The sequence below is a fragment of the Thrips palmi genome, unplaced genomic scaffold (assembly GCF_012932325.1).
Source record: "Thrips palmi isolate BJ-2018 unplaced genomic scaffold, TpBJ-2018v1 HiC_scaffold_11, whole genome shotgun sequence".
Taxonomy (NCBI): domain Eukaryota; kingdom Metazoa; phylum Arthropoda; class Insecta; order Thysanoptera; family Thripidae; genus Thrips; species Thrips palmi.
Window position 1 is genome coordinate 6036221 of NW_023144622.1, and position 14119 is coordinate 6050339.

General features: G+C 55.0%; 2 protein-coding genes across 2 annotated transcripts in view; one reads left to right on the forward strand and one right to left on the reverse strand.

Annotated features, from left to right (window-relative positions):
* LOC117639699 (rab3 GTPase-activating protein catalytic subunit) overlaps positions 1–14113 on the reverse strand; it is a gene marked incomplete in the record, with an annotated part of 60321 nt that extends 46208 nt beyond the window's left edge. Inside the window, 9 exon segments of the mRNA XM_034375575.1 lie at positions 11652–11818; positions 11900–11971; positions 12060–12271; positions 12356–12552; positions 12634–12811; positions 12890–13026; positions 13116–13258; positions 13363–13508; positions 13835–14113. Coding sequence (XP_034231466.1) covers positions 11652–11818; positions 11900–11971; positions 12060–12271; positions 12356–12552; positions 12634–12811; positions 12890–13026; positions 13116–13258; positions 13363–13508; positions 13835–14030 — 1448 coding nt within the window.
* On the forward strand, positions 4847–11638 carry LOC117639489. The gene is made up of 7 exons (XM_034375197.1): positions 4847–5197; positions 5269–5769; positions 6762–7748; positions 7826–8008; positions 8076–8535; positions 8898–9074; positions 9339–11638. Exons 1-7 carry the CDS (start codon positions 4865–4867, stop codon positions 9665–9667), a joined length of 2970 nt encoding a protein of 989 aa, XP_034231088.1. The 5' UTR covers positions 4847–4864; the 3' UTR covers positions 9668–11638.
* Positions 14114–14119: the final 6 nt, after the last annotated feature.

The window sequence follows — 14119 nt, forward strand, 5'->3', positions numbered from 1 at the left end:
TCCTCGCGTCTAGTCACAGCCATTCTTCCATATTCATTCCCCTTGTCTGTCTGTCTGTCTGTCTGTCTGTCTGTCTGTCTGTCTGTCTGGTGTCCGCTCGCCCGCCCCCTGCCAGTCTGGAGTCCCACACTGTAGCGCATGGAAAGCGTGGCCAAGCGGTGAACGAGGTGGGTAATAGAGGCATCAGTGTCGCGTCACTCGCGTCACAGTCGAAAACGAAAAGACCGCCATTTCACACACATTCCGACCGCACTGCTACGCCTCTGTCTCGCTCGCCAGTTTGGCTGTCACCTGCTACTCTGTCTGTCTGTCTGTCCGTCCGTCCGTTTTGTCGCGAGAGTATGCGGGCAGCGGTGCGCATAGCCGGGGAGGCCACCAGCAGCTTTTCGGCACCTTCCCGACCACGACGGAGCCCCCCCCTCCCTTCCCCCGCTCCGCCATTTTCACTTAGGTACTCAAAAAAGCAGCCAGCGACAAATTGAATCCTCCTCCGTTCGCGTTCGAACGCCTCCGTGAGTTATAGCCAGCCGCTACTCCCTCGGCCAGTCGCTCCGTCTCTCTCGACACCCACGCGTGCGAGCGAGACAGAGCGATGGTTCGGAAGGACGTGCTGTACGACCCGATGCACCTTTCACTCTCGCGGCTCGGGGACGGTGACGGTCCTTCCTTCCTGTTTTACGCGCTCTGTCTCTCTCGCACCCGAGCGGGACGCCCCGCGAGTGCGAGAGAGACAGAGCGATATTTGCCTGCTTCACTTTCCCCGCGGGGCGTGGCGGGGCGTGGCACGCACGGGGCGTCATTCGGAGCGCCAAGGTCACGCCCCGCACCGCCAGCACGCCGGGCACGCCACTGCAAGTACGCCAAGCCGCACCAAGCACTCCATGCATTATGCGGCTACCGGTCAGGCGTGTCTGCGATCATCTCGCGCGCACGCTCACACACACACACACACACACAGTGGCGCTACCCGACCGCAGGGCTCGTCTCGTTCTGGTCTCGGGGGGTCAAGGGGTCGGCCAGGGCGCCGCGGAGCGCCGGTCCGTAATTATGACGTCATTAACGACGCGATAATCCGAGCAGATCGTCGTCATCGGCGTGTTCGAGGCGTGTCCGCGGGCGCGGCGCTGCAGGGGGTGGGTGGGTCAATCGCTGCGGGGCCCTACAAGGAGAACGTAACGCCCCCCGCGTCCTCGTCGTACACATGTCGCGGCGTCGTTCCAATGTAACCGGGAAACGGGCACGGCGTCGTGGCCCGTCGCGCTGTCGCGCGGCCGCCGCTCGCCGGCCGGGAAAACATTTTAGTGTGTTTCACGTTCGGCCTGGTCGGTCGTGTCACAACGCGCGGCGCCACGGGGCGGGCGGCTCTCTCTCTCTCTCTCTCTTCTCTCTCTCTCTCTCTCTCTCTCTCTCTCTCTCTCCATCGCACACTCGCGGCGGGCGTCCCGCACGGGTGCGAGAGAGACAGGCAGCGGCCGCCCCCGCAACACGCCCCGCAGTCATTGGGTGATAGTCATCGCCCCGACCGTCATGGCGACCACCGCGAAGGAGAGAGAAGGACGCCATCCATTTCCTGGGGTCGCGCGGCCATGTCGCGGACAGTGTGTGAGAGAGACGGAGCGACGGGGTGCACTGCACTGCAGGCGCCAGCCAGCCTCTTTGGCAGCGGCCGGCCTGCAACACGTCGCCCTGATTTTGCCCGCAACATTTGCCGCAATTTCTCCGGCGCGGTGGCGGCCAACGGGACCTGCTGGGACGGCCGCAGCCACGGCCTCGGCCCTCCGCCAAGAGCAGGCCTCGGTCAGCACACTGCTCTCGTCGCTCCGTCTCTCTCGCACGCACAGGGCGTCCCCTACGGGTGCGAGGGAGACAGACGACCGGCCGGGCCGTCCATTAGCATCGGCAGGGAGATGCACCGATAGGCACGGAGTGGCACCTTCGCCTCGGCGCCTCGGCACCGCACTGGAAGTTCGGAACCCAGCCCCAGCCGGAACGGCGAAAAAAAGGAACGAGGAGAAGAGGAGTGGAGGGAAGGAGCGAGGCGCCGCCAGGCCACGAACAAGTGGGCCGATCAAGTCGAGTGCCCGACCACGGGAGCGAGCGCGCGCCTGTGTTGCGTCTGCTCATTCAGGAGATCTAAGCTCGGCTGCGTCAGTCAATGATCAGTCGCGATCACCCGACGCACGCTGTGTGTGCGTGGCTCAAGTGATTGTGAGCGGCGCGCTCCGTCTCGGAGGTCAGCGCATAGCGTCTGTCAGTCGTGGAGCGTCCGGCTAGCAAGCGAGATAGGCTGGCGTGCAGGATACCTGCCCGGCGACCTGCGCACCAGCGGCGTGGCCAAAGCTAACGTGGAAGCGTCCGTCTCTCGCAGAGAGGCGAGATGAGTGCGGCGGACAGGAGCACCGTCTCGGCGACCTGCCTGCCCGGCGCGCTCCCTTCTCCATTCAGGAGAGATTCATTCCACAACGCTCCGCGCTCCGCGTGCAGCGAATGGTATCAGCCGAGTGGACAGAGCGGACAGCGAGAGGCAGATGAGACCACAAAGTGCCATTGGTGCAGCGGCCGCGCTCCGGTCGCGGACCGTGGGTCAGCGGGGGGCATTCTGGTCCGCGGAGCCGCCCGGCGGGTAGGCAACCCGACGACACGGCTGTGGAGGCTCGGGCCGGCCAGGGCAGACAGGCAGAAAAATCTGCCGGGGCCTTCGGGTTTGGTACCAGTAACGTCACAAAGTTGGTCAAAAAGTGGTCAAATCTCGGAAATTTGCTGATTTTGAGTGGCCACTGTGTCCAATCTAGACGCCGTAAAAGGCCTCCCTCGACGTCCTAGTATTCTTAAGACCCTACGCTTTCATGCCCTGTATCGGGAAGACGTTGACCACAACGATTTTGGCCTTGACCGCAACGATTTTCCGACCAAGTTGGTCAAAAAGTGGTCGAATCTCGGAAATTTGCTGATTTTGCTGACTTTGGGTGGCCACCGTGTCCAATCTAGTCGCCGCAAAAGGCCTCCCTCGACGTCCTAGTATTCTTAAGACCCTACTCTTTCATGCCCTGTGTCGGGAAGACGTTGACCACAACGATTTTGGCCTTGACCGCAACGATTTTCCGACCAAGTTGGTCAAAAAGTGGTCGAATCTCGGAAATTTGCTGATTTTGCTGACTTTGGGCGGCCACTGTGTCCAATCTAGTTGCCGTAAAAGGCTTCCCTCGACGTCCTAGTATTCTTAAGACCCTACTCTTTCATGCCCTGTATCGGGAAGACGTTGACCACAACGATTTTGGCCTTGACCGCAACGATTTTCCGACCAAGTTGGTCAAAAAGTGGTCGAATCTCGGAAATTTGCTGATTTTGCTGACTTTGGGCGGCCACTGTGTCCAATCTAGTTGCCGTAAAAGGCTTCCCTCGACGCCCTAGTATTCTTAAGACCCTACTCTTTCATGCCCTGTATCGGGAAGGCTATGACCGCAACTAGTTTGGGAGCGGTAGACTCACAAAGTTGGTCATGAAGGGTAAAAACATAATGTTGATCGGGGACCTTTTGCGGTCTTATCCGCTGGGGCCTTTTGGGGGCCAGTCCGAGCGTGCGGCTGTGCGACGGCACGGCCTACCCGGCACGGCGCTCCCGCAGGCCATCCCGACCCTGATGACCGACCGAGCCCCGAGGCCGCGTGATCCACGACGGGGTCCACAGTTACTCGAGTTTGTCGCCCCTTTTAGTCTAATTGGGCGTGGACAGGTGGCTCTGCAGGCCGATTGCGAAGAGGGCTTTCGTCGCTCTGTCTCTCTCGCACCTTCAGTAACGCCGCACGAGTGCGAGAGAGACAGAGCGACGAAAGCACTGCGCTCCGCGGAGTCAGCCCGGCGGACCGCTCCGGCGGCGTCGCGGCGTCTGCGTGGCGGCGTCTGTCTCCAGAAACACCGCCGTAAAAAGATAAATCAAGCGAATGAAAATCGTAAAAACCGATACCGCGGTGTGTGATTTGCAGGGGCATAAACGGCCAGGGATTCCCTGTGCGTTGGTTCCGCGCCACCGCAGGGCGGTCTTCGGGTCCTTCGGTCGTTCCATTCCGCGTTTTACACCGCGATTCCACTCCCTTTACGGCGCGATTCGCGATACACAATGCAGTCGTCCCATTCCGAACAGAGTGGCGTCGTCTCTCTCGCACTCGTGGGCCGTTCCGTCTGGGTGCGAGAGAGACAGAGCGACCGGGGTCGTAAAGTGGCGATAGGCCACGACAAACGCGGGCCAAGCCGAATGACTCGAGTGTGGCTGCCCGGCTCCGTGCTCCGCGCGCTCCGCCACCGATCTAGGCGCGCCTCTGCCTGTGCGCGGCGCGCGCCGCGGCCGGTTCGATGGCCCCGCGGCCCGCGCCTCCGCTTCCCCTCCCTCCCCCTCGCCGCCCCGGACGCAGCCAGCGGCAGCCAGCGGCGCGGCGATCGGGAATCGGCAAATGAGCGGCCGGCGGACACAGAAAAAAAGGGATGGCACCTCGGAAGTAGCCACCGGCCAGTTGGCGTCGCGCTGGACGCGCTGCCCGGCGCTGCCATGCCGCTCGCCCAGCCGGACTCGGGCTGCTGCCGCTGCCGCTGACCAGGCCAATAAGGAATGAATAGGCGCGCCGGCTCCGCTGGCTCGGCAAACGAGATGCCGCCGAGATTTTCCGCTCCGCCGGACTTTTCCCCGGGCGAAGGGAGGGGCTGGCCGAGAGCGACGACGAGGAACGCGACGCCCTGGATGGCGACTAACTCGCCCTGCTTGTCTGCCCACAGGATGAGCCGCTCCGGCCCGGGCCCCGGACGGTGTCGGGCTCGGCGTCGAGGGCCCTGGCGACCCACCTGGCACGTCCTCGCCGCCGTCCTGGTCGCCATGGCCACGTCCGCGCTGGCACAGTGCCCGTGGCACCGCGACGTCAAGGAGCTGCAGTCGTCCTGCATCTGCGCCTACAACCTGGGCCAGGAGCTGTCCGTGCAGTGCGACATGGTGGACTTCCCCCGGCTGCTGTCCGCGCTGGACCGCTTCGCGCGCGACGCGTCCCTCGACCTGCTCTACGTCAACAACAGCACGGTGGGCAGCCTGGCGGACGACGCCTTCAAGCACCTGCGCCTCAAGAACGTGCAGCTGTCGGGCTGCCGCATCAAGAGCATCGCGCCGCAGGCCTTCCGCCACCAGGAGGCCACGCTCAAGAACCTCAACCTGCAGGTGAGTGCGGACCCGTCTTCGCGATCCCAAGGACGAGAACCAGGGAAGTACATTCTGTGGTTCTTGTGCAGGACAACGAGCTGGGCGAGGTGCCGGTGGCCAGCCTGCGCGGCCTGCGCAACCTCACGCTGCTGGACCTGTCCCGCAACCACATCGAGCGCGTCCCCGGCGCCGCCTTCGCCGCGCTGCACAGCCTGGCCACGCTCAAGCTGGCCGACAACAACCTGTCGCTGGCCGCGGACGCGTTCCAGGGCCTGGAGGACACGCTCAAGAACCTCAACCTCAAGGGCACGCGCCAGAAGCGCGTCCCCGAGGCCATCAAGGGTCTGCGCACGCTCGCCTTCCTGGACCTGGCGCAGAACGGGCTGCGCGAGCTGCCGGGGCCGGCGGGCGCGCACATCCTGGAGGGCCTGCACTCGCTGTCCGCCCTCAACCTGGAGAGGAACCTGATCCAGAGCGTGGGCGAGACCACCTTCCGGGGCGTGAGCGACACGCTATCCTCCCTCAGCCTGCTCAACAACCTGCTCACCGACTTCCCGGCCGCCGCCGTCAGCAACCTGCGCGAGCTGCGGGTAAGGGACTGTCTGTAAACGTAGCGCTCTGACGGGGGAGTCTCCCCGCCCCCGCCCCTCCCTTCGCGGCATCGACAAGGCGAAGTAGTCCCGATTCCACGACGCCCCCCGGCAGAAGCCACATTCTTCCCCCGAAAACAAGGCAGAAAAAAAGGAGTTTGGGGCGCACAATGGCGCGGGCCTCCAGTGCCTCCCACGGCCGATTACAGGGCCGGTCCGGTACAGACAGACTGCAGACCCCATTCTCGCGTAGCGGGCAAGCCGGGCGAACCGGCAAGCCGAGCCAAGCGGAGCCGCGCCGAGCAGGCCCTGCGGTCAGTCACGTGGCACACCGGCACACTGCCAGGCCGGACGCGATTGACACGCGCCGAGCACTCGCCGATTATTGCCCCGCCGCTTCCGGATTTAGGGTCGGCCCCGCGGTGGGGTCGGCACGGCGCGCCGGCTACCCGATTTAGGGTCGGCCCCCGGGGTGAGCACGGCGCGCCGGCTACCCGATTTCCGCGAACAGGCGGCTAGCTCGACGGCGCGTATTATGGATACCGCACCGCTGTGTTTTACTGCGCTGGCCGCCCCGCCCCGCCCCGCCCCGCCACGCCGAGAAGAGAGAATTCCTGGATGCACTGGGCTCGGGGCTCGTTAACGCGGTCGGTGGCGTAGCCAAGGCGCAGCTAAGCGCCGCTGGAGGCGGCTGGAGGCGGCTGGCCGGGTGTACAGAGCCATCGCATTAGTGACCATGATCAGGACGTTCCTTTTGGCGGCGAGGCGCGCCGGCCAGGCCGGGCGAGGCCCCGGAGTGCCCCGGAGTGCGGGGCCCGCGACTAAGCCACATTCCGCGTTTTAGCGCGCCGTAAAGGGTTACGCGCGGAGTAAAAACAGCGGACGTTTTCATTTTAGTTTTGCCCGGCCTGCGCTACACGATGCGTAACACCTGTAACTTTGTCTTTACTGCGGCGGCGCGCGCTCTAATCCTCGTGCCCGCTCGTCCGCAGGTCCTGGACATCGGCTTCAACCTGCTGACCGAGCTGCCGGCCAACGCCTTCCTGGGCACGCCGTCGCTCACGCTGCTGGCGCTGGACGGCAACCCGCTGGCCGGCGTGCCGGAGCGCGCCGTGGCGCACCTCAACACCACGCTGCGCGGGCTGTCGCTGGGCGGCCGCTTCCTCAACTGCGACTGCAGCCTGCGATGGGTGGCCGAGTGGATCGCCCGCGGCGACCTGCAGGTCACGAGCCGCGAGCGGAACCCCCAGTTCTGCGGCAGCCCCGCCCACCTCAAGGACCGCAGCTTCTACGCCATCCAGCCCAACGAGCTCAAGTGCCCCGGCGACAAGGAGGAGCCCGAGCAGCCCGAGGAGAGCAAGCCGCACGACGACGAGGACCAGGACGCCGACCCTCTGGACACGGACTACCACGTCGTGGCCGTCAGCTCGCCCGCGCCCACGACGCCCTCCTCGACCACGACGACGACGACCACGGTCAGGACCACTGCGGCGCCGACGACCACCACGACTACCACGGCGCGCCCCACCACGGTCGCCACCACGACGACAACGACCACCACCACCACACCGCCGCCGCCAACCACGACGACGACCACGCCAGCCCCGACCACCACGACCACCACAGCGCGAAACACGTACCGCCCGACGTACAAGACGAGGCCCACGACGCCACCCACCACGTCCACGACGCCGCCGACGACCACCACGACCACGACCTCCACGACGACGAGGCGCGGCAACGGGCTGGTGGCGGCGCGGACCACGGCCGCCCCCGGGGTCTGGAGGAGCAACGCGGCGCCGCAGGGCAGCGCGCCGCCCGCGGCCGCCAGCCTCCCCACGGTGCACGCCCCCGGGCACGGCCCCGGGCTGGTGCCCGGCCTCGCCCCCGGCCACGCTGGGTCCGCCTCCATGCACCGGCCGCCCCTGGTGCTGGGCTTCCCGGCCGGCAATCACGCCAAGCAAACCGAGCCCGAGGAGGTAAGGCACCCGTGCCGGTTGTTTGTCCCTTTACCCGCAGCCCTCCGTGACCCCGTGCCCCTCTACGCCCTTTGCAGGAGGTGAAGGTTCGCAGCGCCTACCGCCAGGACAGCTCCATCATCATCCAGTGGGACTCGCACACCGCCAACATCCTGGGCTTCCGCGTCGTGTACCGCCTCTTCGGCGACAAGAGCTTCAAGCAGGGCCCGCCCCTGGAGGCCAGCGAGCGCGAGTTCAAGATCAAGAACGTCCCCTCGCAGGTCAGTGGCCGTCTTAAATGTGAGTTCGAACAACGTGATTCGAATGCTAACCCTGCTCGCGTTCTAGGAGTGCATCGTGGTGTGCGTCATCTCGCTGGAGGAGGTGAACGTGACCCCCGAGATGGTGCCGTACAGCCAGTGCCGCGAGGTGCGCACCGTCACCTCGCCCACCAGCAACATGGACAAGATCACGATCGCGGCGTCGGCCGCCATCTGCGGCACGGTGGTCATCGCCGTGATCGTGTTCGTGGCGGCCAGCCGGCGGCGCACGCGCAAGCTGCACACGCTGCAGCAGCACGGCTCCAAGAACGGCATCCCCGCCGGCGGCAGCGTGGGCGGCCTCGGCCTCGGCGGCGGCCTCGGGCTGCCCGTCGGCTGCTGCGGGCCCACGCCGTCCCCGGCCGGGCCCCTGTCCTCGCTCGCCACGCTCAGCGCCTTCACCAACCACAAGGACTGGGACCAGGTGTCCGTCTACAGCAACCGCAGCATCAACAGGGCGCCCCGGATGTACCACGTCGAGCGGCAAGGTGAGTTACGTTGTGACCAGTGGGGTAGCAATGCGAACCCGCGGTCGCGGTAAGTCAAATGCCAATTTATGTAGCTGTTTGTTCGTAGCTTCAGGAACACAGGGTGTTATGCAGGGACTTAGTTTGGCTAGCAGTTCCCTACACTGTGTTTTATAATTTGCTGAATTTTTGTTCTTTTGTTTTTTAATCACACCCAGCTGAATAAACTCTGCCATGTCAATAATATTTGTAATTAGCCAGTCTAACATGATGAGTGTTTTAAAATGTTGTGTATTTAACATATGTAGCCTTAGTGTGGCTGAGTGGTAGCACAGCTTTTCAGTTCTCGTGAAAATGTGAAACTACAGCACCCTATTTCGCAGGCTCAATAAATGCTGGATGTGCTGCGGAAGATGTTCGCACACATGCTTCTCACTTCGCCAGCAAGCCTAAGACACGCTCCATCGCCGACGGCCAATCGCAGCACAGCTTCTCCAATCACTCTGGTCGCTACCTGTCCGGCAACTCCTTCGCCCCTGGTTTAGTAAACTCTCCGCAAGGTGCTTGTCCTCAACTGCCTGATTGCATGCTATCCTGCACAAGCTTTTATTTGTTTACCTGACTGCACAGTAAACTTAGAAAATGTGATTATTATTATCTTAAAATTAAAAACTGATTTTATGATTTAATACCAGTGAAGTTCAGAAGTAAGCTTACGCTTTGGGCTATATGTGTTCTAACCCGTAGATTACAAGGAAATAAATGATAGTTATGTGCAGCTAGCCCTAGGGTGAAACAACTAATACCATTGTTAAATGTTTCAGAGTTGCGACATTCTCGACAGTCGCTGGCAGTTTCTGACCGCATGTCCAGAGTGAGTTACCCAGCCAGCCATGCAACGCACCACCAGCCCTCTGTAGCGTCGTCGCGTCGCCAGCGACCCCGCTCACGCACCCGCGAATCTACAACGAACCAGTCTCTAGCTCACAGCCATGCCCCAAGCATGACCAGGCCAGGCAGTCGATACAGTGCTGCAGGTTCAACGCATACTTTGAATAACTACTGCGATACGTCAGACAATTGGACGGACCATGACATGGACATTTACATGGCTCGCAATCCAACAACAAGGACTGGATTAGTGCCCCTATAGCATGTAGCCGCTGGCACACAGCAACACAATCACACACCAACTTCCAGCGAAGAGAGTGAGAATGGATGGTTAAATCGTGTTAAAGATGTAACGCAAGGGAATAGAGCAGCAGTTGGGTCATGGAGTTACCGCAAAATTTGCTAAAGCAGGATGCAAACGAAAAACTAGATCCAAATTGGAAAAATAATAACATGCTCCAAAAAGGAACAAAATTAAAGGATGTGGTGGCTCCATCTGTGTGTATGTGTAAGATAGCTTCCAAAAGTAAGCTACTGTTGAGTATTAATGGGATGGCCAAAACAAATTTATAAATTTATTGAGGTCTCCCAGTTAGTTGTGTGCCAGCACACTGCAATGCATGCTGATGAAGTAATGTTATGTCGAGCTTCTAGACAAACTAATTTATATTTTAAATGTCCCACACAATTATATGATAATTTTGAATTGGGTACAGTCCATGCCAAAATCAATTTGAAAGCCAGCAGAGCCACAATGTGCCATGGTTCTGACAAAAAAAAATTATTCCATTTTCTGACTCCGAAGCATAGTTGAGTGCAAGAATTTGACTGAATTATAATTCTTCAGACTATTTCCACTCAAGTCTGTTAAGAAATCTGAGTCATAACAGGATATCTGTTATAAGGAGACAATGACAATTATACCAAAGAACTGCTCAAGGCTCATGCCTTCTTTCAAGTAACTGTCCAAACAATAGCATCATCAGTGACACCCCTCTAGTATTTTTTCCACTTCGTTTTAATAGAATGTAATCAATTTTTTAAATTATTGTTCGTTTCTAGGAGAAGCAGTAGCTGCAGCAGTTATTGAGAAATCAATAATTAAATTTAAATTTTGACATCGCTATAACAGCAGCAAATATTTCAAACCAATTATGGTAGCTGAGGTCCATGTATGGGCTTTCTCCAAAGGGAAAATAATACACAGAGAAAGGATTAAGCCCACTGATTAATGTTACCAAGGTAAAATCTTAGTTGCAGGATATATTTGAATCAATCATATCACTGCTCATTTCTGGAGGGAGCAAGTTCTGTTAAGCCTCTAAAATTTAGCCCTGACTTGCATGAGATAATATGTACTCAGAAGTGCAATATTATTAGTCAAAATAAATTATGTGTAAATAAACTGTTAAAGAAAGATAGGTATTCAAAGTAATCTAGGAGTAATCTAAGAAGCAACGTAATAATAAATTTTAAATTACTAAAACTACCATGACAGAACAGGCAGTTCATTGTGATGAACACAGCTACCTGCGTTTCTCATAGACACTAATTTAAGGACAATATACCAGTGAATAGATTACTAGATTTTAAGAAACTGTGAATTGAGTGACTGACATTGAACTTGTGACAGCTAAAGTTGAGTAAAATATAAGACATATGCCAATTCCGCTGAAGAGGCACATTCAGATACATTAAAAGTTGAAAAGGCTGGTGAGGAATGACAATTTTTATTTATGTACATAAGACACAATATCTTATTATATTTTTTGTTAGTAACGGAAATGCATGTAGTTTTTATGTGTGCGTGAGTGAACTTGCTTGTCAGTGTAATAAATTGTTTACATTGTTAAGTATCTATGTGTAGACACTTTAATAACAATAATGAAAATGTTTTCTTGTAAATAGTGTGAGTATCTGCATTGTAATGTATTGTAATATATGTAGCTTTCTTTTTAAAATTTCCTAAGGTCAATTTAAAATAGCTGAACTGACCTCAACAGTCAAAATTCGTGATTGTATTCATGACATTGATGTTGCACTGTATAGAGAGAACTTCATGGATCTGAATGTGTGCTATAAACACTTAGATTAGAAAATGTCCACATGACACTGTTGATTATGCACTCGCCTTTTCAGCTCTACAGTAACAGTATTTATATATTTTTATGAAATGCAATGTTTGTTTTGTCCGTAATATTTCTTTATAATAAACAAAGTTAAAAACTGATAATGTGACTTACCCTGGAATTGGAATGGCCTTCTCCCACCGGTAGCGCATCTCTTCGGTGAACTCGTACCACACATGAGCTGCACCAGGAGTGGAGCGACTGCTGTTGTACATGAGAGGAAGAAGCAGAGCCAAGCGCCACACCAGACTGTCAGGAGGCGCAGACTTGACAATATGATTGCGCTGAAAAAAGTAAAGGCAAATAACACTAATTTAAATGACTGGGACACATTTTCATTGATGAACAAAGAAGGAAACACTTACTTGGTTCTCTTTAGATGGACTTGAAAGTTTGCCTGTCTCAAATGATGGGTATGGATAAGGCACTGTTGTGGACTTCAAACGGAACAAGAAAAAGATGTTAGTCAGTGACAGTCATTTCACTTCACTTTTTACCTCATCAAATCACACAAAGTGAACTCACCGGATCTGTGACAGCATCTGGGAAGAGGTAGTACAGAATATCTTTCAGGCTTGATTCAGGAATGGCTCCCTGTTTGTTCCTTTGTCTATTTATGACTGAAGGGTTCCCAGTGATTACTTTGTCAAGAACCTTTGAAAAAGTTGGTACTTTGGACTCTGTGAGAGCGTCTAAGGAATTGCCAAACTTGGGATTTCGGGGACAATCTACAATGACTGGATCCGGAAGACAGGGAAGATTAGTAAACAAACTTCCAAGATCAATTATTGGCAAAGGCAGCGACACCATACAGTACTTACAGGGAGCCAAAGGCTCTGAAGACATTTTGCAAAGACTCGCAAGTAATTGGGATAGTTGAGGACCTTTTGCATTTTTTGCAAGTTCGATTTGCATCGACCACAAATGAGCCTGCATTGGTTCCAAATCAGAATAGCTTTGGCTATCGACGACCATTTGATCATTGAGCTGAGGCCATGTTGCTAGGAGATGCAATTTGCTGTAAGAACATAAGTTAATGTTATTGTTTGTCTTTATTTTACTTCTGGTATGAATTTCCAGACTATAGCAATACACTTACCTTATAGGATCGGAGCCTGTACCAAACGGAACCATTGACACAGAAGTAGCTAAATCAGTAGGGATGGAAGTTTTCCAAGGACTAAGCATTCTTAAAGTGTAAGTCAGACGAACTGCAATATTGATGGGGGGTGGCTGCTGACCTCTGCTAATTTTAGATTTAAAAGTATCAAGCAAACCTGAAATATAGAATTTTTGTTGACGGAAATACCATGAAGAAACATTTAATTTGGTAAATGTGTGTATTTGACCAGTACCTGTGAGGTATTTACAGTGTTGAGGGGTGCGTTCAAGGTGAACCATTTCATAATCCGCACTCAGCTCTTTGCCAAGGCAGGAGCCAAGATAGAAGTGCTGCCATAGTTCAAGGATTTGAACAAACGCAGGGATTTCACTAGAAAGATGAAAAAAATGTAACACATGTAGCTTGTTTTCATTTCAAATCAAATCTCAAATCTAATGACAAATTGAAAAAAAATTTACCATCCTGTAGCATGGAGGGCCATTGTAAGAGAGCTAAGAAGTATTTTTGCTTGAGTTTCTGACGTTATATTCCTGACATCACTTTTTAGCAAAAGAAAGTCTCTGATACCATAGAATTGAGCAATTCTGGGACAGCTAGCAACCTTAAACACACAGAAGAGAGACAGTAATTCTATAAGATTAAAAATCCACTCAGAAAGATTTCATTTTCACAAAAGTCAATGTAAATTTGGCATGAAATACTTACAGTTACGAAATCTCCGGATGTTGACATCATGTCCACCAGGCACTGAAGTTGAGGAACATTCGCTGACGGATTATCCGGTTCAGGCTCTTCGCTTGAAATGATCGAGGTGTCCTTCAAGCTCCATGATGTTAAGGAAAATTTCTCGCCTAAACATAACAAAGAAATCATAAGTAAACGAAGATGTAACAGCAAACGACTCGTAAACTTTCCAACAAGACATGGACGTTTCTTGATACACCACTATTATGACAGTTCATTCAGGACGTAATAGTGGATTTATTTTAATCTTTCATATGAATATAATCAACAATCGAAACAGGGAAAGAGTCCATTTCTTTGTTTGGAAAGTGGACACAGGGTAACATAACCTCCAGTGTAAGAAGCATAACCTCCCACGGCCACCACGACATTTAAGGCAACCGTTCATTACGATGACATAAGAAGCACAAGAAACACATAAACGAAAACATGCCTTCGAAATGAATTTCTTCCGTCTTTGTGGTCCATTCGCCATCGAGATCGCCCTTCTTGAGAGGCAGTCTTGTTTTCGGTTGGTTTAACTTCCAGTCGACAACTATTTTCTCAATACGATCAACGAACTCCTCCCAAGCCGATGCTGTAGTAAAATCCTGGTGGTAGACATCGGGGTCATCGACTTCCAAGTTCATTTTTCACTAAATTTCGTCCCCAGATCGGGGTTTGACAGCTGTTGTCTGTTGCTTTTATGGTCTGCTAGCTTGTTTACAACGGAGTGCAG

Excerpts from the sequence above, each read along its gene's own strand:
- LOC117639489 (XM_034375197.1), top strand. The coding sequence starts at position 4,865 with ATGGCCACGTCCGCGCTGGCACAGTGCCCGTGGCACCGCGACGTCAAG. Across the intron at positions 7,749-7,825 it reads AGCAAACCGAGCCCGAGGAG|GAGGTGAAGGTTCGCAGCGC; the intron begins GTAAGGCACCCG and ends CGCCCTTTGCAG. Across the intron at positions 8,009-8,075 it reads TCAAGAACGTCCCCTCGCAG|GAGTGCATCGTGGTGTGCGT; the intron begins GTCAGTGGCCGT and ends CTCGCGTTCTAG.